Source organism: Patella vulgata, chromosome 7 (assembly GCF_932274485.2).
Source record: "Patella vulgata chromosome 7, xgPatVulg1.2, whole genome shotgun sequence".
NCBI lineage: Eukaryota > Metazoa > Mollusca > Gastropoda > Patellidae > Patella > Patella vulgata.
Window position 1 is genome coordinate 48,462,807 of NC_065885.2, and position 27,329 is coordinate 48,490,135.

At 32.7% G+C, this 27,329-nt stretch overlaps 1 protein-coding gene across 1 annotated transcript in view; it reads right to left on the reverse strand.

Moving 5' to 3' along the window:
* Positions 1 to 1,788: 1,788 nt before the first annotated feature.
* Positions 1,789 to 27,329, reverse strand: part of LOC126826709 (neuroepithelial cell-transforming gene 1 protein) — a 29,865-nt gene continuing 4,324 nt past the window's right edge. Inside the window, exons 2-15 of the mRNA XM_050555737.2 lie at positions 18,742 to 18,811; positions 18,553 to 18,627; positions 17,727 to 17,798; positions 15,430 to 15,606; positions 12,162 to 12,224; positions 11,841 to 11,937; positions 11,563 to 11,639; positions 10,579 to 10,735; positions 9,110 to 9,168; positions 8,604 to 8,645; positions 8,376 to 8,477; positions 7,836 to 7,904; positions 6,082 to 6,268; positions 1,789 to 5,539 (exon numbers count right to left, since the gene is read on the reverse strand). Coding sequence (XP_050411694.1) covers positions 5,394 to 5,539; positions 6,082 to 6,268; positions 7,836 to 7,904; positions 8,376 to 8,477; positions 8,604 to 8,645; positions 9,110 to 9,168; positions 10,579 to 10,735; positions 11,563 to 11,639; positions 11,841 to 11,937; positions 12,162 to 12,224; positions 15,430 to 15,606; positions 17,727 to 17,798; positions 18,553 to 18,627; positions 18,742 to 18,811 — 1,393 coding nt within the window. The 3' untranslated portion in view covers positions 1,789 to 5,393. The remainder of the gene's footprint in view (positions 5,540 to 6,081; positions 6,269 to 7,835; positions 7,905 to 8,375; positions 8,478 to 8,603; positions 8,646 to 9,109; positions 9,169 to 10,578; positions 10,736 to 11,562; positions 11,640 to 11,840; positions 11,938 to 12,161; positions 12,225 to 15,429; positions 15,607 to 17,726; positions 17,799 to 18,552; positions 18,628 to 18,741; positions 18,812 to 27,329) is intronic.

Here is a 27,329-nt window from a genome sequence, read left to right on the forward strand (position 1 = left end):
TCTGTCAACACATATTATATAACCAAGGAAACAATGAAAACAATCTGTTGTATATGACAAATAATCTATGGTATTTCCTTATATCATAGATCACAGTTTTCATGAATCAGATGTTGTCAGTTGGTTTTAATTCGTTAACCATACATTATGTAAGAGCTAAATATTACTTAGACATTTATTCAGATGACAAGCCTATAATAATCTACTCTCTAGACCATCATATGGCCGAGATTTAAATGGATTAGAACATCTGCAAGATTAAAAAATTTAACAATTGTCAAGTTCCATTGGTACGATAATAAACAATCTACACTACAAAACTCCAAATACTGATAACTTCACACAGAATAAATTAATTTGAATGAAATTTTCAATATATTCATTTTTCATGATTTGTTTTTGAACTATTATAGCAAGAATGGCTAGCTCTTTAACTAGATCTTAGATAATGCATTTTGATTTTATAATAAATATTATTGTTTCATTGATGTGGAAGTATTAAAACTGCTATACTGTAATCAGTGATTTTTTTTTTTATTGTGATTTATCCCTTGTGTTTTGAGTCAACAGATATGAAATCCCAAATTTTAGCAATCCATACATTTTATGCATCTAAAAGATAGTTTAAAATCATTTGTCAAATGGCACAGACATTCAGGAATTTTAGGATGCCAAATACTGGTAGCAGTTGTAGACTGGGCATGCATGCATGAAGCCAAAACAAGAACTCATTGACAAGTAGAATGGATTTTTCTTTAAATAAGCAAAAATATATAGAGACAGTGTTGATTTTGTTCAAAATTGATAGTATTTTCTATTTTCACAGGTGGGTAAGACGCTGGCTCGCTAGCCTGGAGGTCGGGTGTTCGATCTCTGCATTGGCCGAGAAAGTTCATCCAGATTTTCCGGCATGGTTTCCCCTTGTCAGTGATGCTGGACGGGAGAGCCTGACAAAGACAGCTGTCTAGTCGTTCAGATGGGATGGAAAACTGAGGTCCCATGTACACATTGAAAGTTGGAATTCAATATAAGAGTAAGCTGTAGTGCCGCTGTCCAGGCCAAATTTCCCTCATAGCACACTGTATGGCGTATGCCCATCTTCATTAGCTCAGTTCGGAGCTGAATGGTTGGTAATGTGAAGTACACCTAAAGGATTTCTCTTCTAACATTGAAATCTGGAAATAGAAATCAACAGTTATCTCTTTCCTTTTCATTGACTTACATATATCAACAGATTAGAACGCTGCAACCCTTTGAGAGTTTAATGATAAAATAGAAAATCAAAACTAATGTCAAGTACCGCTGCTACAGTAACAAACAATCTATGCTACATTTTGTCAAAACTTCAAACACTGATAACTTCCAATAGTATAAAGTAATTTGACTGAAATTTTCAATGTATTAATTTTTCATGATCTGTTTTCGAACTATGAGCAGCAAAAGAGAGAGAGAAATGGGGTTTAACATCCACTCGACACAAACTAGGTCATTTTGGGACTAACACATGGTGTAATTTTATTTCAATAATTTGGTTGCACATAGGGGTCTTTCGCAGTGGGAGGAAACCGGAGAAAACCCACAAGGTTCCTATATGAGCAGCAAGCTTATCATCTAAATCTTACATAATGCATCTTTAATAAACCCTCTAGGTCTATCACTTCATTTTTACTGGTTGTTAGAAGCACAATATATTTTGAGGTTTGAATGAACTAACCAAGGGAAATGTTAAAAGATGAAAACAATAAAACAGATTTATCATATAGGATTTATTATGCTACATAAATCGACAGGTTATATTTACATGATCTCACTAATTACATACATGTAGTATGAAAAAAAAAAAAGAAAAAAAAAAAAAGCACTTTACAAAATAACAATCCACTTATCTGACAAGAATACAGTGATGTCTTCTGTTCACTTTATATCAATATCTATTCTAGCATATACTTGAAAGTTATATCTAAGTAATATTAAATAATTCTCCAAATGTAATTACCGGTATACCAAAAAATATGACGCATACTGTTAATTTGTCTCTATATTTTGATTATTATAACTGTTAATTTAGTCTATATTTTGATTATAATAACTGTTAATTTCTGATTATAGTAACTTTGAACTTTTCTATATATTTTGATTAAAACATATCCCACTACCACTTTAATATATATTGCTAGAAGTAATTATTTACTAATATATGAAGTAGTGATTCATTCCCAAATTTCACTGAAAAGTACATGCATAATGTATTCTGTAATGGACAAAATAATGTGTTAAATGCGACCAGTGATATTATTATCTATATGTAATATAAGGTGGACAGTAGTTACAGAAATAACTGGTATCAACATTAGCCTCATTTAAACAGTAATTAATCAGATGGTAAACATTATTATACACTCAAAGCCATTAAAAACGCAATGCCTAATTCATGAAATATTTCTGGTAAACGTTTTCTTGGGCTTTCCTATCTTATGGCTTATAGGTGAAACTTGTGATGGGTCTGAACCCAATATCAATTCTCGGTAATGTGTTTTAAGCAGTCCCATGTCACACGTTTTGCATGTGCTTTCCCTGTACTCTGGTCCTTTAGATACTGATCAAAATTTCAACATTCATCACTTCGGAAAAATGCTACGCCTTACACAACAAAACAGGATCAGAGCTATTGGCGTGCTGGATCAGAGGGCTTCATAGGTAGCTGTCCAGAAACTTTAATGTTCACCCATCGACCATTGCTCGCCTCAGACGCTTCCAAGCCACTGGAAGAGTTGCCGATCGATCCCCAACCTGGAGCGCCACCTGTAACAACCGCTGCTCAAGATTGTCACATCCGACTACTGCATTTGCGCAACAGGTTCCAGTCAGCTACTGCTACTGCCAGGGGAACTATTGGAACATGGCGTCGGATCAGCCCTCAAACAGTCGAAAGGCGTCTGGCTGCTCTTGGATTACACTGCCGTCAAGCTTACCAAGGTCAAATCCTTTTGCATCGTCATCAACTTGCCAGACAGCAATGGGCCGCAAATCAGGGGTATCTGCACAACACACCATGTCGAAATGTCATCTTCCCGGATGAATCCCAATTCAACCTCAGTTTTCCTGACGTACCGATGTCGACATAAACGCTTTGCTCATAACTGCATGCTGGAAAGGGATAGTTTCCGCGTAGGTGGCGTCATGGTTTGGGTCGCTATCAACGTCAACTTCCGGTCCCAGTTGGTGGTGGTCCAAGGCAATCTCAACGCTCAACATTATGCTGAAACCATCATTCGTCCGGTGTTGCTTCCATTGCTGGCTCAACATGGCGTCCGTCGACCCCACACTGCCAGGTTGACAAGAGACTTTCTGAACAATCATCATGTCCGTGTTATGGATTGGCCCGCTATGTCTCCCGACATGAACTCTATCAAACGCCTTTGGGATGAACTCGGACGAGTTGTCACAGACACTCCAAAATCATTGGCAAACAATCCAACAGCGTGTAGTGAGACATCTGTGCCAGTCCATGCCAAGGCGACTTCAGACATGTGTACGAGCTCAGAGTGGACATACCCGATAATGACTTCAGCTGTCACCTTCTTTGTTTCATGGTTCTCGGACGTTTCAGTTTTGTGTATTTGTAGTGAATTCTTTCATGAAATTCTCTACAAATGCTTGTTATCTCGATTTTGTCAATTATGTACATTTGTTAAAAGTTGTTGCAGTAAATAAACTTTGAATTTGGCATTGTGGTTTTAATGGCTTTAAGTGTATATCTATCCTCAACTTCTCTTCTCAAACTTGCAATGGCTGATAATGGTCTAATTACTTTGAACATATTGATTTCAAGGCACATATATTTTGTTGTTTTACAGTATCCATATAGTCTCATGATGTAAAACCTATTATTATGTATCGATAGAGGCTTGCTTGCACTTTAGCAAGAACCACTTGTTTTTATCATGTATCAAGATTAAATTGGGGTTTTATTTTCTTCTTTAAATGCTATTAGCTGATAAAAAATGTATTTCATTGTGTTGTATGTTCTTGAAAACCAGTTCTATGAATGACAAAAACAATTTACACTATGTCTAGACAATCAGTCTAACAAAATCTATATCTCCTTAATATACAAAATAATACAATAATTTGGCAAAAAGAATATAATGATACAAATATATAATATTATATACAAATAGCACAATAATTCATCAATGTAACACACTTTTATAGTTTATATTTCATGTGTTTGATTGAAGGTCAACTTTGGTATAAAAATTTATATTAAAATGTGCATTCATGTTTTAAAAACAAATACCTATAAAGTGTGGTTTTAAAATCATTCATTCTACATGGAAATATTGAATGTAATTGAATGTAATTTGAGATGATGTTGTAAGTTTTTGGTCTACATAAAGTAAAATAAAGGGGTGAGTGAATTATCATAATGAACTATCACAAATGATATCCTGAAATTACAATTATTATACCTGTTTTGTTACTAAAGAATTAAGTTGCATTGATTGAAACCAAATAATTTCACATTTACATTAATACTGTTTTCTTTATACCCTGATAGTTTGGCAAGAATTAAGAAAGTTGCTCCCCCATAGCCGTTATATAATACTCCATGGCATTTACATAGTAAATTTATTTCCCATTTGTTAAAGATGGCATTTTGGGGGTAATATCATCGGAAAAGTATGTAATGTACAACATAATTTAAAGCTTTTTCTAATTAGTGTCATTGAGCATCACATCATTCTGGATTTCAGACACTCTATAAATACATTATTACATTACCATTCTAATAAATATGAGTATTTATTAATTTAAATTTAATATCCGGTTCATTTTTGTATAATGTAATAGACTTTAAGATAGGTAGTAAAACACATTTCTGTAGAAGCTGAAGGTGATGTACACATGATGCAAAGTTTTATATGAGGAAAAAGAAAGAAAGAAGAAAGATTCAACAAGACATAAATACTGATAAACATACATTATACGTAAATAGAAAGAAAGAAGATAAGAAAACATATAATAGATAAAGATTTGAGCAAAAGGTACAAGATACAAATAAATCAAATCTAAAATTTCCAAAACAAAAGGGTACAAGGAGAAAACATATAATGTGAGCAAATCACTCTTCTAACATTGAGCTACAAATAAAAAAGAAATATTTTCATTAAACTTGAAAGTGAAAGGATTTCTAGATATATTTTGATAAATTACCAAAAACTTAAGAACATTAATACCATAAATATCAATCAAAACAATGCATAGTTGTTAAAGAATAAATGTTAAACACATTTGACTTAATGCTGCCTAAATACTGTAATAGCACTATTTATGATTGTAGTCAAAAACTAAATGCTGTAATCTCAAGAGTTTTTACAATATCTAAAATATTAATTCTGATCACACTTTGGAACATCAGCAAGCAGTTTTTCTAAACACTGTAACCACTGTCTTTTATCATGTTCATCATTAGCTATTAATGTGTGTGACTGACCACTTAAAGGATCTTTGAATGACACCTTGAATACACTATTTGCTGTAAATGAAAATAAAATAATTATATAGCACATCAAAATAATAACATATGCACATATTGGTCATATGTATGAAACATATAATGATGGTTATTTTGGTGTAACCACAGTTCATAACTTATTACTTTAGTTCAAGAAATTTCCAAATACAATTCTAATTTATTTTAATTTGTGCCAATATACATTATGTCATCCCTGATTTAAATACATTATATTACTATAAAGTAAAAGGATTGGAAAAACGTTACAGATTCTTGCAAATACATCAAACTATTCAAGATAACAAAGGGTGCAAAAAAGCAAAAAATATAAGGAAAGTTGTAGATTGAATAGATCATAAAAATGCTCATACATAAGAAATAATATCTTAGTAGACTGAGAATTATTCCAATGTGTACAAGAATTTTGAAATTATAACCCCATTTGAAACTATCTGCAATTTAATTGACAATGTGGTCAGTTAACCACCTATTGCATAAAACAGGTTATTTATATACACAAGTCAATTGATTCTATCAAAATCAAGATAATAAATATAACTTACGTGTAGTGGCGGTTTGACTAAATGATTTTCGAAATGACCCCATTTTTATTTCCACTTCCTTCATATCTTCTATGATCATTTCATCAACTGGGATTGGTTGACGATAAACTTGATAGCACTGTTGTCCATTTTGATTGGTTAATCTTGTAACCAATAGTATCTTATTGAACAGGAAAATATGTAGTTTCTATAAAGAAACAATAAACTTCAATGATCATATATATATCTTTACCCAATGATCATATATATATATTTTTACCGGTAGATAGAAAGATAAGATAAAGATGGAAGATAAATTGAGGGATAATTATTTCGTTTATTTTATTGGTGACATATTAAGGTTATTGCTTCATAATGGATTAGTTACACCACTAATAGAACAGAACTTTATCTGTCACAGCCTCAAGTAAGGCTGTGCAAAAATATCGATATAATCGATAATCTGTAGAAGTTATTTAGCGATACGATAATCGATATTGAAATTCAAATATCGATTATCGGTATATTTACCTTCTGACGTCAAGTTACGGTCACTTTCACATGACTGAACTTGCCGTAGTCTGGGATGCAGACAAATGAACGAATACACAACGTCAACACAACAACTATTTTCCCCCTCTGCTTACAAACTGGCACATTTTAAATATATATTATTGTAAAAAAACTAAACTTTAAGATTAAATACATTATTTTAATATTTTCGTTGTTTTTGTTGTTATTACTAGTTGAAAATAAAATAGGTCACGCACTTTGTGAACAATGACGATCGCACGTGATATAGTAAAATTAGAATTATCTCCCTTCTTTGTTCTTGATTGATTTGTAGAGAAATTGTCTGCTTTCACGATAAAACTAATTGTATTATTAATGATCAACTCAGCTTTTATTACTAAATCATGTCAGATACAGCCCATACAAAACACGTTTTTGACTTCCCGGGAAAATATCTATATCTCTCGTAATTTCTTGGAAGAATTCTACTTTGGTTTTCGTCAAAATTAACCAATCATAAAAATTCTACTTTGAAAGCCAGTAATTATTTTTTATTGTCCAATCAATAGACGCCTTCTATTATATTTTATTCTATTATTAGTAACACTGTGTGATCGCCAGTAACTTGCAAAGAGAAACCATGTATTGTCTTTGTATTTATCGGAGATATTGGAATAAAAAAAGGTTCAAATGAATCAAGAACAAAACTTAGAATAATACTCAAGTTAATCCTACATTTAGCAACTAATTATTTTACATTAATTGATTTTTTTACATACATCGGCACAGTATTAGACTAGGATATTAACACTACTGTAACTCGATCAACACAAATAACAGGTCGGTAAAGTTTGGTTTTTCCGGAAGAATGATATCCGATTATCGATAATCGCTGACAAATTCTTGCCGATAATCGATATTGAAATTTCATATCGATTCCCAGCCTTAGCCTCAAGTGACTACTCATCAATATGGCTAATAGATGAAGCACAATAGTTTTTTTGATAACATTAAAGCCTGTTTTAATCATCTGTCTACTAGAAGAGGTGACCACTGATAACTATTAATATATTTAGAGCAATTAAAATAGAATGTCTGTCTATAAATTAATAGTAGTCCTTGTGATTTTTGATAGACAAGACATGAATCTATTAAAAAGACATATAACGGTATATGTCAAATCAATCTGCCTAGTTGTTTAAATATAGACCTACTGATTATATATAGTTGTATTTTTAAACCTATAATATCTGATGACTTACACTTCCTTTATTGTTACGTAGTATACCATTACAAACTAAATTAGTTGAATCTTCAATATAACTGTGTTTCTAAAAAAAAATATTTAAAATTTGCATTATAGAATTTACAATCCTCCATAAAATAAAAGTTGATATGACATTATTACCGATTTAATTCACTTTAATTAAGTCCATGATGCTATTATGGGTGTTAATTTGATAGATCACACCTCTGATAAGCTCACATAAGGAGAGGCATTAGTCCTTTAAACAGTCCTTCACCAAAAAATAATTCTCAACTGACTATAATTTGACAACACAGTTGCATTGGCTGTATTCAAAATTGTATGCTAAATGTGGGACCAATCTCAATCATGGTTTACGATTTATTATGAGTTGTACACATTATAGCAGGCTGCAACTTTAGTTTTAAAAGAGTTTTAAGTAACTCAGTGATTGTATTTACAATAATTAAGGTGAGTTTCAATGTTTTGAATATGATTTATGCCACTTTAATTTTATGACATATTTAATACATGTTGATAATAAAAGTTTTTATACCTGATCATCATATATATATGATATTCTGGCTTTATATAGACAACATTTAGCTTCTCCTGTACTTTTATCAGCACTTGCTACCACACTCTCTATAAGTTTAATCTATTAACAAAAAATAATCCATTCTATAATATATTTCTGGTTGATCAATGACATAACCAAGATGGAACTAAATAGAAATATTGGTCTATATTTTATTTACTAGACATGATGAATTAGTCAACTTACCGATTCTGTTAGATACTGATAATCAACATCCTTTGGATCAGTCTAGAAAAATAACAAAACACAGTTCTAAACAATTTATATAAAATTAATTACATAAAAAAAAAAAAAAATTATTCTAGTTCCAGTATATACAATGACATGAAGTTTTTATTATTATTATTAGATAGAGAGAGAGAAATGGGGTTTAACGTCCACTTGACACAAACTAGGTCATTTCGGGACTTACATAGGGTTTAATTTTATTTCAATAATTTGCTTGCGCGTAGGGGTCTTTAGCAGTGGGAGGAAACCTGAGAAAACCCACAAGATTGGACAGGCGACCCTACTCCTTGTCACATACAACCGAGGATTCGAAACCACGCCAGTTGACTCAATGACAGGCTTTATGATACAGCGCGCACATGCTAACCATTCGGCCATCCAACCCCCCATTATTATTAGAATAATGAAAGTGGATTTCAATTTTTAGAAATACAATATCAAATCAAGGTGAGCTTTGTACTTACATATTTTTGTATACTTTTTATCAAAAGGGGATATTTCATAAACTTTGAACGTACACCATCTGTAAAAGATAAATTTATAATCTGTACTTGAAAAACAATTTTTTTAATTTAGATTGGATTTTGAATTTGGAATAAATTTATATTTGTCACATTCACACTTAATGATATTCAATTCCTACGGTACCGCAATTTATATTACACATTACCAACTATATTACTTGTCTTTGGTAATTCCTAAAGTACATAAAAATTGTATTGGACATACTTAGATACAGGGAGCATGTTCATATTATATACAGTCAATTGGCTAATCCCTTTCCACAAGAGGAGAGTTTCTAACAAAATACAGATCTACGGCCACACAAAATACCGCTGCGTCATCAAAAATAATAATAAAAACAAAATTTCAAAGTCAATAATTTCTGGGCATTCATATTTTCCACGATCATGGGAAGTAACTCTATTAAACATTTCTTGAAAAGAGGAACTGAACACTAGACTCAGCTATATCAAGTGTGTAACTATGGGAAACACTATTAATAATCACGAACAGCACTGGATAATCGATTGTTAATTTGTAATTCCACAATGATGGTGGCCCATCTTTATTTACGATCAAAATGTCCTCTCCAATGGACCATTTTATCTTTCTCGAGAACTATGAGTGTTAGAAAGATGACTGAAAGTATTCTCCGTGGGAAGATTGAGGAAGCAGACTTCAATTTAAATCAACAGCAAAATCCATGCCTTGACAATGAGTATCTGAGTATCGACACCACAGAATGATTGTCAAATAAAAACAGGTGGATATGAAAACAGAGAGAGAGAGAAATGGGGTTTAACATCCACTCGACACAAACTAGGTCATTTCGGGACTAACATATGGTTTAATTTTATTTCAATAATTCGCTTGCACGTAGGGGTCTTTAGCAGTGGGAGGAAACCGGAGGACCCGGAGAAAACCCACAAGGTTGGACAGGTGACCCTACTCCTTGCCATGTACAACCGGGGATTTGAAACCACGCCAGTCGACTCAATGACAGACTTTATGATACAGCGCGCGCACGCTAACCCTTCAGCCATCCAACCCGTTATTTCAAATCTTATTTAGTTTTAGTTTTTCTTATTAAGAATTGTATAAGGATTGTCTGAGAACAGAGAGACAGAAATGGGGTTTAATTAATGTCAACTCGAGGTAACTTTGGGACTAACGTATGGTTGAATTTTATTTCAATAATTCGCTTGCGTCCAGGGGTCTTTAGCAGCGGGAGGAAACCGGAGAAAACCCATAAGGTTGGACAGGCGACCCTACTCCTTGTCACGTTCAAGTGGGAAATCGAAAACCAAGCCACTAGGCGGAATGACAGACCTTGTGATTTCACACACACGTAGTAAACCACTGTCTGAGGACAGTGATAAATATAAAAGATGTTAATCGTTTCTTGTCAGCCACATTACTCCATTCTTACCTAAAAGACTCCATAAGTCGAGTTTTCTGCTGAATGGAGAGTCCTGACACCGTTGTAAAAAATCTACAACTGCTGGGTCATTCTTTTTCTCATCAAATAAAGCTTTACCAAAAACTTGATTAGAACAAAATGGTATATAGCACTTTAATAATGGTAGCTGTAAGTATAGTAAAATACATTCAATGTAAGAAAAAATATTTCCATTCCAATATAATTAAATTAAAGATAATTATAGATAATATCGCTACTGCATTGGCTTCTTGTTATGACAAACATTTACAGAACAAATAGAAATAAATATTGTATGACAGTGTCAATGAGAAGACATACAGGGCCCGCTCTGGAAAAAAGGGTTCATTAGCCAAACTCCTAGCCAAATATCAAGCATGTTAGCCAAAAAAAAAAATACAACTATTGGGTCAGGCGATTAAATGATCACCTCCTTTCTCAATAATCACTGCATCACGATATATCGTGATTATATTTAAAATAATCGCAATTTGAATTATGATTTGGGAGAATCAAATAAATTCATAAAATTTGGAAAGTATTTCGTAATATTCTGCCGAATTCTCGTCAAAATGACAGTAGGATAATTAAACATCTTGTGTTAACAATTTCTAGTTACCCCACTGCACGCGGTGTTGAGCAGGACGCTGATGTCATAGAAACCAACTCCACCGGCCCCACTGTTGACCATTGATTATCAAGTTGGCAACTGTTCTATGTTATGTACAAGTTATGCGTCTGGATAATATTTCTCTTATTGAATTTTTCGTCACTGGCGAATTGGCGAGCTGCCAGAGCGGGCCCTTGACATACATGGTTCAAGACAATTAAGTCTAACTGATTACTAAAACTTATGATAATAATCTAAAATATTTATCATTACAAAATTATTACTGATATTTCATTTATATCTTCAAATAACATCTCATCTCAATAAACAGGTGGCCATTTAATTACAGGAGATGTTGTTCTTACCCATTCTAATAACTGTCTTCCAACTTCTTGAGTTGTACCATCAGCTTGACGTTTACTCAGTAATCTTTCTGATAATTCTAAATATAGAATTCAATATTTAATGTCATACTATTCTTTAAGAAACATTAAATCAGATAATTCTAAAAATAAAATATTCCTTGTAATGATGATGTTATGTTATTCTTGAAATTAAATATTAATGTGAACATATAATACAAAATACAGAGTAACAGATTTGTCATAATTTGTAGAATTGATCATAAAAAATATAAACTTACCCCTGTGTACTGGTAGAAGTGATTCAATTGGTCCAAATATCTGTTTTAATTCACCATGTGACATTAGCTGTAACTTCTGCATAGAATCATGATATGTCTGAAACAAAAAGAATAATTAATTACTAGAACATTCTCTTGAAAACATCTTCATTCTTTACTATTTATAAAATAAATGAATAAAAACAAGTTGGTTTTGAATATTTTTTCTTATTCAAAATAATGAATTGAATTTAATAGTTGATTTGTACAATATTTAAATCATCTATGATATCTTGTTCACCTTGACAGAGTTGATATACAAGATTTACAAAAACTACTCACCTTTTGTACAATATTTAAATCATCTATCATATCTTGTTCACCTTGACAGAGTTCATATATCGCCTATAATAAATGTAATATACATACAAATATAATGACTTACAACAATACATCCAAAGCTAACTTAATTTGTAAAAAAATAGGCTGAAAGTTCACATTTATATGAATATTAAATCATATAAAACATTATAAATAGAAATAAAGAACAGTATTCTAATAATAATAAATATTATGTTGTACTTTATGTATTTATAATAGAGACAGCTTTATGGATATCATTCACTAAGGTGTAATTAATTGCAGTGTTCACTGACAGTTCTCTCATGGTTATGTACATATTGTCTAAACAAATATTTACAACTATACAATTAAGTGATGCAATCTTTGGTTGAGAACTTAATTATTTGTTGTATGATTAATTAATAAAGTACATGTATGATTGAGATTATGACTATAATGTTCATTACAATATATATCCCTAATTACCGGCACCTATCTTTGACAATGTTGGCCTATCACATGACAATTTCCCATCTTTTCTATAAAGGGTAAAAAATATGACCATCTTTTGGGAACCTATTTGTTTGTTGTGTTATTCATCAATAAAGTATGATGTAGATTACCAGATACAAAGCTTGACCAATGTCTCATTTTATTTTGACCTTGCAGATCTTAAAATATAAATCCCAGTTATAAACTGTAGTGGCTACGTAATCTATATGGGACAGTGTGGAATTTTGGTGTTTTAATTATATAATAGGTTTTAGTCTACACTGCACTTCACAGACAGCAGCATAATAAACAATAACAAACTTTCACTTTCATCTGATCGTTGAACCCTTCTGGACAGGTCTTTGTAACAACATCAGTGACTATCATCTCATCATCTCCTTGGATATATTTTTACCAACAAACCCTGGGTTACAGGTGTAACAATCTATATCGGTCTAATTTAGGATTATGAAGGTGTCGGATGCATAAGATTATCTTCTAAATCTTAAAGTTGTATTTTGTGCTCAAAGTTTATAAGTTATTTTAGTTACGGAGGATACTTTTGGTCAAGTCTTCATTGATAAATTAAGGTATGTGTATTTGAATATCATTGTATTTGGATGTCACCCGCCGAAATACCAAAATAAATAGATGACACATTAATTAATTTCACATTTTATCTTTTTCAAAAGTATCGAGCAATCACACTGATTATCAACTATACACTAAGTTTTATAACTCTCTATCAGATAGAATCAAAGTTATATAATTGTCCCAAAGCATCGACCAATGAAATTGCTTAGCTCAACTTAGCTTTAGCAGGAAATGTTAATGTCAACACATTCACCTAATGAACATCTACAACGAAGTTAAACATTCTACCTCAATTAAAAGCAAAGTTATGTTCCAAAGTCTTGATCTATCAAATTGTTTATCGCTCCTTAGCCTAAGTAGAAAATTCTCATCATCAACCTTAGTCCAGGTAATGGTATAATGAATCTATACTCGGAGTTTCATCACTATCACTTAATTAAAACTAAAGTTATCGTGCCCGAAGGCATCAACCAATCAAATTGCTTATCTGTGCTTACCGTAAGAAGACAATGTTCATCAAAGAACAACATCAAGGCATTAACCTAATCAACACCTACACCAAGTTTGAACATCCAAGCTCAATTAGAAGGAGAGTTATTGTGTCCCAAAAAGTGTGAGGAACAAACAGACAGACTCATTTTAATAACCCCCTGCTTTCTTCGAAAGGCGGGGGACAATAATCATAGAATCATTTGTTTATACAGGTATATGGTATTGTTTTATAAACACATATCTTTAAAAACCCTTTCATGGTATATTATTTTTATATAGATATTATCTAATATTTAGATATACAATAGCAATTATTACTGTAAAGTTATACATAGAAAGTATAGAATTAAGTACTAGTGATGTAATATAATAATATAATACAGTGTAATGATGCATTTATTTTAAAGTGTATTGTATGTGTTATAAATTAATTCTATGTATGTATATTTTACTGGGTTTTTAATAAAGATTCAAACAATCTCGTCTTTTCAGTGTAATAGACCCGGTTACATATACATATGTTACCTTGAAAGCATGCAGATATTACTACGCCCTAAAATACATCAGAATAATAATATAATATGGAATTTTGGGGTCTGATAACAATTTTACTATAGGTTACAAACATGTAAGTAATTAACGGGAAGACTACTTGTGTAAATATGCAGTAATACTCTTCATCAAAATTTGTAATAAAAGGTTCTATGCTATGTTGAAATACAAACAACCAAATTACGCCATTCACACTGAACAGCTCATCGACTGAGGGCTACCGGCATTGGATTTATTGAGCAAATATCTTATTTCTAAAAAACGTGATATTGTATATTAATTTGGGAGCAATGTTTGTTTTATCTGGTATTCTTTTGAATATATATGACCGGACTCGATTAAATTTAGTATTCGCACTTAGGATAAATTTACTACGCCAGTCTTCGAGATATTGTTGAACTGTACATCAAAAATTTCTGATTTCTAGACAGGCATGGCGCTGCCGATATTTGGTTGTTCGTGGTTTTGTTCAGTTATGTCTTTAGCAAGTAAAGTTTGAACTTTATGTTAAAGTAGCTAAGTCTCTAACTAAATATCATCCAAAATCTTCGACATTGAAAACACAATTTATTTGACGGTTTAAATCAACATTGATGTTGTGATCTTACCAGGAAAAGATGGCCTTCTGATATCCAATATTTAAGACAAAATAAACATTTTACAATTGGTACACGAATCGTGTACCATAATGCGTTTCAGTGCTATTTGTTATAAGGGACTCGAAAAACGAGGCTAGGCATATTCCACAAGTCATGTCAAATGGTGACGCTATATTCTTATCTGGAGAGAATGCTCAATAAATACTATCAGCGTAGACTGGAATAACCAGAAGCTAGAGATTGAAATCCGATTGAGAATACTGGCGTATGTCGCCGAACCTAACTATTAGACATTACAGTAAAAAAGAAACGAATGAATGTAAATCAATTTATATACATTCATATTACATTATTGTATGCGTTGCGACCCATTTGTGTCAATTTCTAGGTCCCAAATATTAGCGACTTAGCTCCTTTAAGTAGTCTACTGTACTTTTATTTTCTGAATATGGCAAAAGACAATCTCCCATAAATTTTCCCTCAGACAAAATGACAGACCGTTTCATCAGCCATGATAATGAAGTACTGGTACTACTAACCTCTTGTTTTTTAATATCATTATGAGAGAATTTACTAGGATTTCTACCATCTGTAGTCATCATATCAGACCATGTTTTACCTAGACGTTTTTTACCAGCTGATGGAAGTGGTGCCTTGTATGGAGAAACAACTGGTCGTGGTGAACATGGTACTTTAAATGGTGTTCTACTTCTTGTCTAAAAATAGTGAAATTAATGAGGAAAACTATTCTAAAGATAGGTTGCCAGGCAACGAAACATTCCCACTGCAACTGAATCGTTTGACCCATCAACAAGGGTTGTCACATATTCATTCTTATGTAGATAATGGGAGCATTTACAAGACAGTTCAGACAGGGTCAGAATATTAGCAGTAATTTAGGGAAAGTGGAAATTACAAGGCTTCTTCGCTTTATTAATTTAAATAATGCATATAGATTTCATTCAGCACATCGATCAGTCGATAACTGTTGTTGTTAGAGCATTCACAATGTGTCTTTAAATCACTAAAATTGAATAATGCTTATAAATTTCATGCAGATATGATAACCTTTATCATTCGAGTGTTGACAGGGTTCAACAAAGTGAAACAAGGGCTATAACTCCAGAAATGTTGAAATGCAATAGGATTCTGTTTTACTAATTTAAATAATGCATATACATGCAATTTCATACAGATTGGACGATAACTTTTGTTATTCGAGGGTTCACAAGTTTTGCAAAGTGAAACAAGGGCCATAACTCTAGCTAAAATTAACAGAAATTGTTGAAATCAAATAGGATTCTTCTCACAAATGCAAACATAAATAGATTTCTAGATGATCGAAAAATAATGTAGTCGGTAGAGTGTTCACGACAACATACAATAGATCTATGACCACATAGAAATGTGGACTGGGTGCATAGAAATGTAAGAATTAACATACTTAAGTTGACTCATTAACAGTAATTCCCTAAATACATGTATACAGTAGGGTCATTCCCATGACAAGTGGATCAATTTGCAGAAGTTGGGAAATCGACCCCCTCGAAAAAATATGGAAAAAATGTGTTATTGTACATGTAGAAACTGTGCAAAATTTGTGGACTGTACCTTGAAAATTGACAGGGATTCAGGAATTTGAGTTTTATGACTTACCAATAAGTTTTCAAAACAATATATATATATATATAAATACATTCAATTTTCTCGATTTTCAGATATCTTGTTTTTACCTTTCTAGTGAAGATTTGGCTCAAATTTGCCAGTCTTAAAGAACTTTTTGTGTAGATTACAAATCTGCAATCAGATTACAGGTGAGTGGTAGGGTTTGCATGCTACTTTGCCATGAAAACTAAAAAACGAAATTTCGTGTACCGGTAATTGAATTTTTACTGATTTTGTAGTGCTCCAATCTTAAAGAACTTTTTGTGTAGATTACAATTCTGCAATCAGATTACAGGTGAGCGGTAGGGTTCGCATGCTACTTGGCCATTAAAAACCGACAAAATTTGGGGTAATTGTATATTTTCTGGATTTTGTAGTGCTCCAGGACCTACAAAGTAATAGATATAGACCCAAATTGAGATTGTCGGTAGTACTACATAAGAAACATATGAATACACATCAGTCTTCACCAGATTCCCAGAAAATTGGTCTTGAATATGGTTTCCGACACAAATTTTCGAAATTGTCTCATATGTTCGAGCTGATTGAACCCCGTAGATGGGCACCTAAATATATGAAACTTGTTGGAATTATAATTCGTACTAATGTCTCTAACATATGTTATAACCATTCTTGTCCCATGCCATCTCGATATTTTCGATTTTTTCAAAATCTGTGTTTAAACCGTTCTTTAAGACAGCCAAATTTGAGTCCTATATATCTTCACTAGAAACCTAAAAACAAGACATATGAAACTTGAGAAAATTATTGATATACATTTTGTTTCGAAAACTAATCGGTAACTCATAAAACTCAAATGCCTGTATCTTAGTCAAATTTCAAGCTACAGTCCACAAATTTTGCTGTTTCTAGTTTCTACATATACAATAACATTATCTTTTTTCCAGACATTTTCAAATGCATCGATTTCCCACCCTTGGCCCACTTCACATGGAATGACCCAATAAATTGTAAAGTGGATCTATTACCACAGGTGTTTTGGAGGGGGTTTTTTGCTTAAAAAAAAGAGTAATCATTCAAATTATATTACAATTGTTAATGATCAGGTCAAGTAGTAGTTATTACATTGTTCAGTGCTATGGACAATTATCTTTTAGAGTGTCAATAAATGTCATATCCACTTAAGTAGCTCCCATTTCAATGAAATTACCTTAGAAGATTTACTGGGTGACAGTAGATTAACTAATGATGATACCCGTAGTAATGATCGTCTTGTCTTTTTCTGAAAAAGATGTTCACATCTTAAATGTAAAAATACACCATTTTATTACCCTGTGCACTGAGACACTTATGTAATTTGTCATAAGTAAATATATGACTTAAAAAAAAATCATGTAACATACCCCTTTTTTATAATAAAATGGAAAGTTTATGTGATCAAAATTGTTTAAAATACAAGTTCCACATTCACAAATAACTTGATAAAATTCATCATTTTCTCTGGACATTTTCCTGTCTGTGTCTGTCTATCAGAGAATCTGTGTAGATGTAATTTGGAGTCAGCACATGTATAATTGTAACCATGGTCGTTATTTACTAATAACAGACCAGGTAACTAACTACAGGTACCATATTTTTTTAGAAAGTCATGCATCACAATTACATATTGGTTCTATGATTAAGCACCAAATATTTGGACTGTCACCTAGAGACAACTGTCACTGCAGAAATTGTCAAAACAAACCACCTCACCCAGACATATTATAGATTTTTAACACTAAAGAATGGACACAATGTCAATGCTAATCACAACCATAAAAAATAATTGATTTTTTATCTACTATGGCCAGTAGCTAAAATCAAATTAGCATATCTGTGAAACATGTAAATATTTTTAATGAAATAAATTACTGCACTGTGTCTGTTTGTGATATAATTTGTATATCCCACGAGAATATTTCAAATTAAGATATAAGCTTAATCATTTGGATTAACAATTTTAACAAGCTTATAACTACAATAGAACTGAAATATACCTTAAGAGTAGCACCAACATCGTAACTCTGTACACTTAATGAATCTTCATCGGTTTTCCGTTTTCTTTTTGATGTCTGTAAAACAATTTTTTGAAAAAAAAACAATTAAAATTTCAAAAATGGGTAAAAAGATAAACATTTATAAAAGATATATTTCATAATGGAAATTATAAAATCATGAAAACTTACAAATGGCAGCTCAAAAGCAGAATTTAAGGATAGGCGTCTGTTGCTTCTTTTTTCCTTTACTTCAGGAATCCTAAAATATAAAGTGATTTATTTAGTTGATATTCAGAATCATGTTATATACTAATTAATATCAGAAAATATCAATCACTTATTAAGTAAGAAAGAAAAAGCTAATAAAAAAAAAATTAATATACATAAGTCGATAATTATGTTCATAATCAAGAAAAGGTACTAAGATCTTATTTTCAAAATTAAATGCTGTGTTATCAATGGATGTTTAGTTACAGATTTAAAATTCAATCTTCAAACAACTAACATGGCTGAATTTAAATAGGTCACCCATCTGGATTTTCATAGTATCAGATTCCCCTTTTCAATTAATGTTGTTTCAATATCATTTTTGAAATTGCACAATAATTAATTTTTAGGCAATATCCAACAAGGAGAAATATCAAATCCATCCATTAAAAAATTCAAATGTAACCACCATTTTCGAGTTTGGCAATTCATTGATATGGTTGAGAGCACATCCAAAATTGAGGCGAGGCGCTCATCTTTTCTAAATATTTCATCTGTTTCAGAATGAGCAATAACCATGTAACTTTATGTTCTTATTATTCTTCCAACTTAAAAATAAAATATTCTTACATTTTGATGGTTCATATACTTTCCAAACTTGTAGAATATGAACAGTAATTAAATTCCTTCCTACAGTGTATTTCTCTACAAGCCAACCACTGACCACAACATGAACATCACTTGTAATAGTTCAAATGACCAACTATTAGAACCAATAAAGTCTTTACTTTGGTTATGTAACATGATGTAATCAGTCAACAATTAAAAGCCTAAGGCCAGAAAAAACACAAAGAGACCACAGTCGATTGATACCACAATAAAGACCAATGAGGAGAGAGAAATTTGACTCTCTTTTTCGTCTTTCTCACAGAAGTATCAGTGGGTAGCAGAGTGTTAAATGGGGTATTAAGGAAATGAATGACACCTCTATTCAGCTATAAAAAAGCCAATCAGTAGCTTAAGTCTTAAGAAAGCTTGGTTGTGAACCATTCCTTTCTTTAATTACTTTGTTCTTTTGTTTTACTGGTCACATACACCCCTTCTGTTTTTAAAGATAAATCAATATTTAATCTGTGATTGAAATGTCAGAGATTTTCTACAATTTATACATTAGTAGAAGCTAGATATTAATCTACTAAGCTTATACTGTATGAGATAACACTTACATCAACATCCAATTAACAATGAATCAAAGAATAATAAACAACACTTGTTTATAACATGGGAATTCTGTTGCACACATATTCTCAAACAGTGTAGATTGCGCCAGTCTTAATATACCTGTGGCCTAAGGCCGTAAATGGAAAGATCGAAAAATCATATTCTAAAAAACAGGAAGAAAGAAGCTTCGGCTCTCCTAAGTCTTGTCCGCTGCCATTTCGGATGTTAAACTTTATCTCGTCATATTTTTATAGTTACTCTTTTACATCTTATTACAGTTTTACTGAAGTTTCCTCTGTAGTTTTATTATCTGTAACAATCTTATTTTAATTTTTATATTTTGTAAAGCTCATATCTTATTGCAGTTTTACTGAAGTTTTCTCTTCTCTTATGTAGTTTTATTATCTGTAACACAACATAATTTAAATCCATACAAAACTGTTTCACAATAAAAGCAACTTAAACTACCATAAATTCGCTATGCACTTAACGGACAACCCAGCTTGTAGTATATTTATTAAATAATGTTTTTGAATCCTTACCTTTTGACAGTGTATGTATACAATATCTATCTTATTTGAATAAAACATTGTTTGAATTTACATAATTTAAATTTTATATTTTGTAAAGCGTGTTGAAAAAGTGCCATACTTTTTACCGTGTAAATTGTTATGTTTTACAATGCGCTATATAAGAACAGACTATTATTCTTCTTATTATTATCTGTGATATCACTTCAGTGGAAGCAGATGTTAAAGAACCAACTTCAGTCAGTCAGTCTTAATAGGAATACCAGTAATTCTTTATGGTGGAAATAAAAGAGAAGCATACATGACCCTAACTAGTGCGCAAAAGAAAAATCTTATATGAATGTTGGATAATACAGATGATAATAGTACCGGTAATAACTTTATTTAACAAGGGTGAAAAATTAGGCCAGGATTAGGCCTGTCCGATATTTTGTACTTTAGTTAATAAGACATGATGTGTACAATGTAAAAGTATTTATTGGGTGGTTATTTCCAATAAAAGTATATTAATTTTGGTATATATATGGAGATATCCAATCTTACTAGAAAAACACTGGATTCCCCGAAAAACTCTCATGGAGCGTATACAGGACAAAATTGTAAGGGTTCCCCTAATCGATAGCCTGATGATTAAAAATTTCTGCATGCATGATGTCATGGTCACACGCAAACATTGAGCACTTGATGTACAAGTTGATAAACTTTATGAAGAGTTAGACAGACAACACTTTCTGAGATAAAGATAGGTTGGCAGGCAACAAAACATACGCTCACAGCAGCTAAATCGTCCGGGCACTCAACAAGAGTTGTCGCATATTCTTACTTTTTTCGGTAATGAAACATTTATAATACACTAAAATCTGATTAAGAGCAACAACTCATGAAGTAATTATCAGAAAACCATAAGAATTTGTTTGGTTTTTATAAAGTTCTGCCAAATGCTAACGTTTTGTATACAAAACTTTTAATATCATGGATTTAGCTGTTTAAGTCATAAAAACTTATTGAAAATCAATATACTTGTTCGTCTAAAGATCTTAAACTCTGTGTATCAACCTGAAGTCAATCGGATGATAACTTTAGCCTTTAGAGCGGAAATTGTTGAAAATCAAGGGCCATAACACTGGCAGTAATTATTGGAAATCGCTGAAAACCAATAGGCTTCTTCGTCTCGTGACCTTAAACACTGTGTATAAATTTAAAGTCAATCGGATATTAACGTTGCCCTCTAGAGCGTTCACAAGATTTTTCAAAGTGATCAAGGGCCATAACTCTGGCAGTAATTATCAGAAATCGCCGAAAATCAATAGGATTCTTCGTCTCATAACCTCAAACACTGTGTATAAATTTAAAGTCAATTGAATATTAACTTTAGCCTCTAGAGCGTCCACAAGATTTTTTGAAGTGATCAAGGGCCATAACTCTGGCAGTAATTATCGGAAATCGTTGAAAATCAATAGGTATCTTCGTCTCATGACCTTAAACACTGTGTATAAATTTAAAGTCAATTGGATATAAACTTTGGCCTCTAGAGTGTCCACAAGATTTTTCAAAGTGATCAAGGGCCATAACCCTGGCAGTAATTATTGGAAATTGCTGAAAATCAATAGCCTTCTTCGTCTCATGACCTTAAACACTGTGTATAAATTTAAGGTCAATCAGATATTAACTTTGGCTTCTAGAGCGTCCACAAGATTTTGTGAAGTGATCAAGGGCCATAACACTGGCAGTAATTATCGGAAATCGCTGAAAATCAATAGGCTTCTTCGTCTCTAGAACCTCAAACACTGTGTATAAATTTAAAGTCAATTGAATATTAACTTTAGCCTCTAGAGCGTCCACAAGATTTTTTGAAGTGATCAAGGGCCATAACTCTGGCAGTAATTATCGGAAATCGTTGAAAATCAATAGGTATCTTCGTCTCATGACCTTAAACACTGTGTATAAATTTAAAGTCAATTGGATATAAACTTTGGCCTCTAGAGTGTCCACAAGATTTTTCAAAGTGATCAAGGGCCATAACTCTGGCAGTAATTATCGGAAATCGTTGAAAATCAATAGGTATCTTCGTCTCATGACCTTAAACACTGTGTATAAATTTAAAGTCAATTGGATATAAACTTTGGCCTCTAGAGTGTCCACAAGATTTTTCAAAGTGATCAAGGGCCATAACCCTGGCAGTAATTATTGGAAATCGCTGAAAATCAATAGCCTTCTTCGTCTCATGACCTTAAACACTGTGTATAAATTTAAGGTCAATCAGATATTAACTTTGGCTTCTAGAGCGTCCACAAGATTTTGTGAAGTGATCAAGGGCCATAACACTGGCAGTAATTATCGGAAATCGCTGAAAATCAATAGGCTTCTTCGTCTCTAGACCTTAAACACTGTGTATAAATTTAAAGTCAATTGGATATAAACTTTGGCCTCTAGAGCGTCCACAAGATTTTTCAAAGTGATCAAGGGCCATAACTCTGGCAGTAATTATCGGAAATCGCTGAAAATCAATAGCCTTCTTCGTCTCATGACCTTAAACACTGTGTATAAATTTAAGGTCAATCAGATATTAACTTTGGCTTCTAGAGCGTCCACAAGATTTTGTGAAGTGATCAAGGGCCATAACACTGGCAGTAATTATCGGAAATCGCTGAAAATCAATAGGCTTCTTTGTCTCTAGACCTTAAACACTGTGTATAAATTTAAGGTCAATCGGATATTAACTTTGGCTTCTAGAGCGTCCACAAGATTTTTTGAAGTGATCAAGGGCCATAACTCTGGCAGTAATTATCGGATATTAACTTTGGTCTCTAGAGCGTCCACAACCAATTGTGGACGCCGGACAGACGGACGGGGGCGACGACAATATACGACCACATTTCAATGTGGGCGTATAAAAATGACGGAAAAAGACGCGGGTAGTGGATAATCTGAGAATTTAATTACGATTCGATATTTGTAATAAATAGTAAGCGATTAAAGACAACATCGTCTTTTATGTATGCAATGAATTCTCCTCTGACATGCAAGAGAGGTAGTTCACGTGACGTAAACATGACCTGGTTTGATCAAATTTTTATAGCAGGGCATTCCTTCGCAATTACAATGTTTGAGAAGGATTTGAAGACAAATTATGACAAATTAATTAGTTTGAATATGTTTTTAGTCCATATGTACCATTAAATCACCCAGTTTGTACGCGGGAACCCATCTTTAAATAGCCTCTATCGTGTTGACAAGGTATTCGGAAAAGGGATCATAATTCTAAAATGGAAGGTTGTGTTACACTGAATATCAATAGGGCTCATTCTCTCATGACTTTGAAAAACCAATTTGAAAAAACTCTGTCACGAAAATGAAGTTAACTGTCAAACAGTTACAGAACCCTTTATTAATATTCTTGACAATAATATGTCACCAAATTTGAAATAAAACCATTCAAAACTGTAGCCTCTATTGATTTCACAAGGTTTACGAAAAAAGGGGCATAACTCCAGAACAACAGGTTTAAAGAACGCTAAATAGAGAGAGGGTTCGTCCTCTCTGGAACCTAGAGCTGGACGATATTGGTAAAATCAAATATCGCAATATTTCCCAAAAAAACGACGATATATCACTATATCGCAATATTTTAGTTTTATTATAAAAAGCTTACAATATATCGCGATATATCACAATATCCCAATATTTTAGTTTTATTATAAAAGATGCGATTATATAAGTGTTAAAAACAGGTCATTCCCTCTCCCTTAGGGTGCATTATTCCTGTTTCAAAAGCACAGACCGAGAATTAAGTTCAAGGGTTAGGGTTTTGGCTAGGCAAATGTGGAGAGGGGTGGGGGAGATGTCCTAGAACCGTGTTAGGCTTTATTTCTACTGTTCGATCAGCTTGAGCTTCTGCCAAAATGTTGAATAACATGTGGGTATGAGTAGACTCAAAGAACCAGACGTAATTTCTCCTATTCGGTACACTACAACGGCGCATAACTCTGGAGTTTGTCTAAATCTCGAATATCTAGACGCAATTTAGTTTTATTACAAATAACATTTTACTTTTATTTAAATCGGCTTCAGTTTAAAAATTGGCAAAAAAAACGCCAAAAAAACACCCAAACACACACACAAAATGATATTTAACTAACAAACGGCATCATACATTAAATAGTAATAACTATTTCCCAACAGTGCCAATGATAAATCGACCGAAGACGACGAAGAGAAGATATTACGAAACCAAGCTGATTGGGACAATGGCTGATTGGGACTATGGCTGATTGGGACCACAAGTCGAAGCTGATTGGGACCACATTCCAGGCTAATTGGGACCACTATGAGGCTGATTCGGACCACACGATAAAAAATACTAGAAACTGAGGTTTTGATACTGAATTAAGTTTAAGGGAGTTTTATCTAGGCTGTAGCGTGACTATAATTATATGCTTTTATGTAGGCCTACATTATTTATGTTTATATTCCATTTTTTTTTTATGTCACAGTTACTATATTAACAGAGATTATCTTATTAATCTTATGTAAATTATTATACGTTTTAAGCAATTTAAACAGAACATTTTTATTTTATTTTATAAACTTCATAGCTTGTTTCGGAATGCATTATAGCCTATATATTGTGTGTAATTTTATGTTAGAAATACTGTTTAAACCAATTTATGCAAATTTCAATAAGTCATAAAAATTTGAAAACTAATACTAGCAATACAGTAGCATAACGGAAATACGAATCCATTATACATTATGTGTAATTATGTTATAGAAATAATGTTTAAACCATACAAATTTGAAAACTAATACCAGCAATACAGTAGCAATGGAAATCGATTTTTTCAAATATGATGTATATAAATAAAAGCAGTCAAAATGTTTATCCTACCTTGTACAGAAAACAAACATAATAGATTTATAGACTCAATTTTAACACAAGTAAACAGGTAGGTAGTATCGTGGAAAATGTACTATATTACTACATGAAAATTACTCAGATCTTACTGACAAACAGGGAATTTGTGTGATTGGATCTGATTGTTTATTGGATTACTAGGCTTGTCATTAATTAACAGTTTTATACTATAAAGTGTGATTTAATTAACTTTGTTTAATGTGTATTTGTGTATATTACAATTTGATAATACTGGGTAGTATTTATTGTCATGCAAACATATTTAAAACACTCTTGTCATTGGTCTGATCATGGTCCGAATCAGCCAAGAATCTGGTCCCAATCAGCCAAGAATGTGAAGCATCTTTTCTGTTCTGTGATTTAGCTCATTTGTATTGAAGCCGTCAATCACTAATTACACTATTATTTGTGACTAATTACACTATTTATTGTCATAGTTGTCTTATTATCAAAAATATGCAAACATATTTCAAATACTCGCGTCATTAAAGTAATGGTCCGAATGAGCCTTGTCGTGGTCCCAATCAGCCATAAATCTGGTCCCAGTTAGCCAAGAATCTGGTCCCAATCAGCCACAAATCTGGTCCCAGTCAGCCACAAATCTGGTCCCAATCAGCCAGGTCCCAATCAGCCATGGTCCCAATCAGCCAATTACCGATATTACGCCATGACTTACTTGGCTGGTTATTCGAGTGTTGCACAGCATTAGCGACGGGTTTGACATTATAATGACAAATTCCAACGGCAAGAGGGGAATGTCTCTATAAATTAAATAATAATTTTTTAATTATGAATTTATTTTTCAAGTTTAATAATCGAGAAAACCACAAGACTATTCATTTATTTAGTAGGCCTTGTCAATGAACAAGTGACAAGTCATCCGAGTCATCGATCGTGACGTAATGTCGTAAATTGTTCGATGTCAATCCCATCCCAAATGCAGCACATAATATCGTGATATTGTGTAAAATACCGGTATATTAAAGAAAAACACACAATACAATATATCATTATACCGCGATTTTTTAGGTGGTTTATAAAATATCGGAATTCAAATTTTAATATCGCGATTTATCGAATTACCGAAAATATCGTCCAGCCCTACTGGAACCCAATGCTTCTCATATCAAATCTGAAATCAATCTGTTACGGTACATTAGGTCTCTATATAAGTTAATATAACTAAAGGAATCAAACCTCTAACTCAATATCATCTATCTATCTATACTAATATTTGTGACAGTCGTTTGTCTGTCTGTTCGGGGTTGGCGGCTACACTACACATGTAGGTCTGCCCCGAGTCTGAAATTTGGGGTATTGGGGTAGCTCGAAACGGGGAGTAAAATAGGCCAGGTGGCGTTAGTCTACCACTTCCGGTTTCGGAGTTATGACCCCCGAGCGAAGCAGGCTTGGCGGCTACACTAGGTCTTCCCCCGAGTCTGAAATTTGGGGTATAGGGGTAGCTCCGACCGGGGAGTAACATAGGCCAGGTGGCATTAGTCTACCACTTACGGTTTCGGAGTTATGACCCCCAAGCGAAGCCGTGTATCCTGCTAGTCCATAATATTTGAAATTAAAAACAAGAATTAGAATTCAATATTGGTCCATCTCAATCCATATTTAAATTATCTTACCGTGAAAATATGAGATGCTAACATGACCATAAACACTGTGTATAAATTTAAAGTCAATCGGATATTAACTTTAGCCTCTAGAGCGTCCACAAGACGTTTCAAAGTGATCAAGGGCCATAACTCTGGCAGTAATAATCGGAAATTGTTGAAAAGCAATAGTATTCTTCGTCTCATGATCTTAAACACTGTGTATCAATTTAAAGTCAATTTAAATGTGGCTGTATAAAAAAAAAAATTCAAGAATTAGAAACTATGTGTATACATGTATAT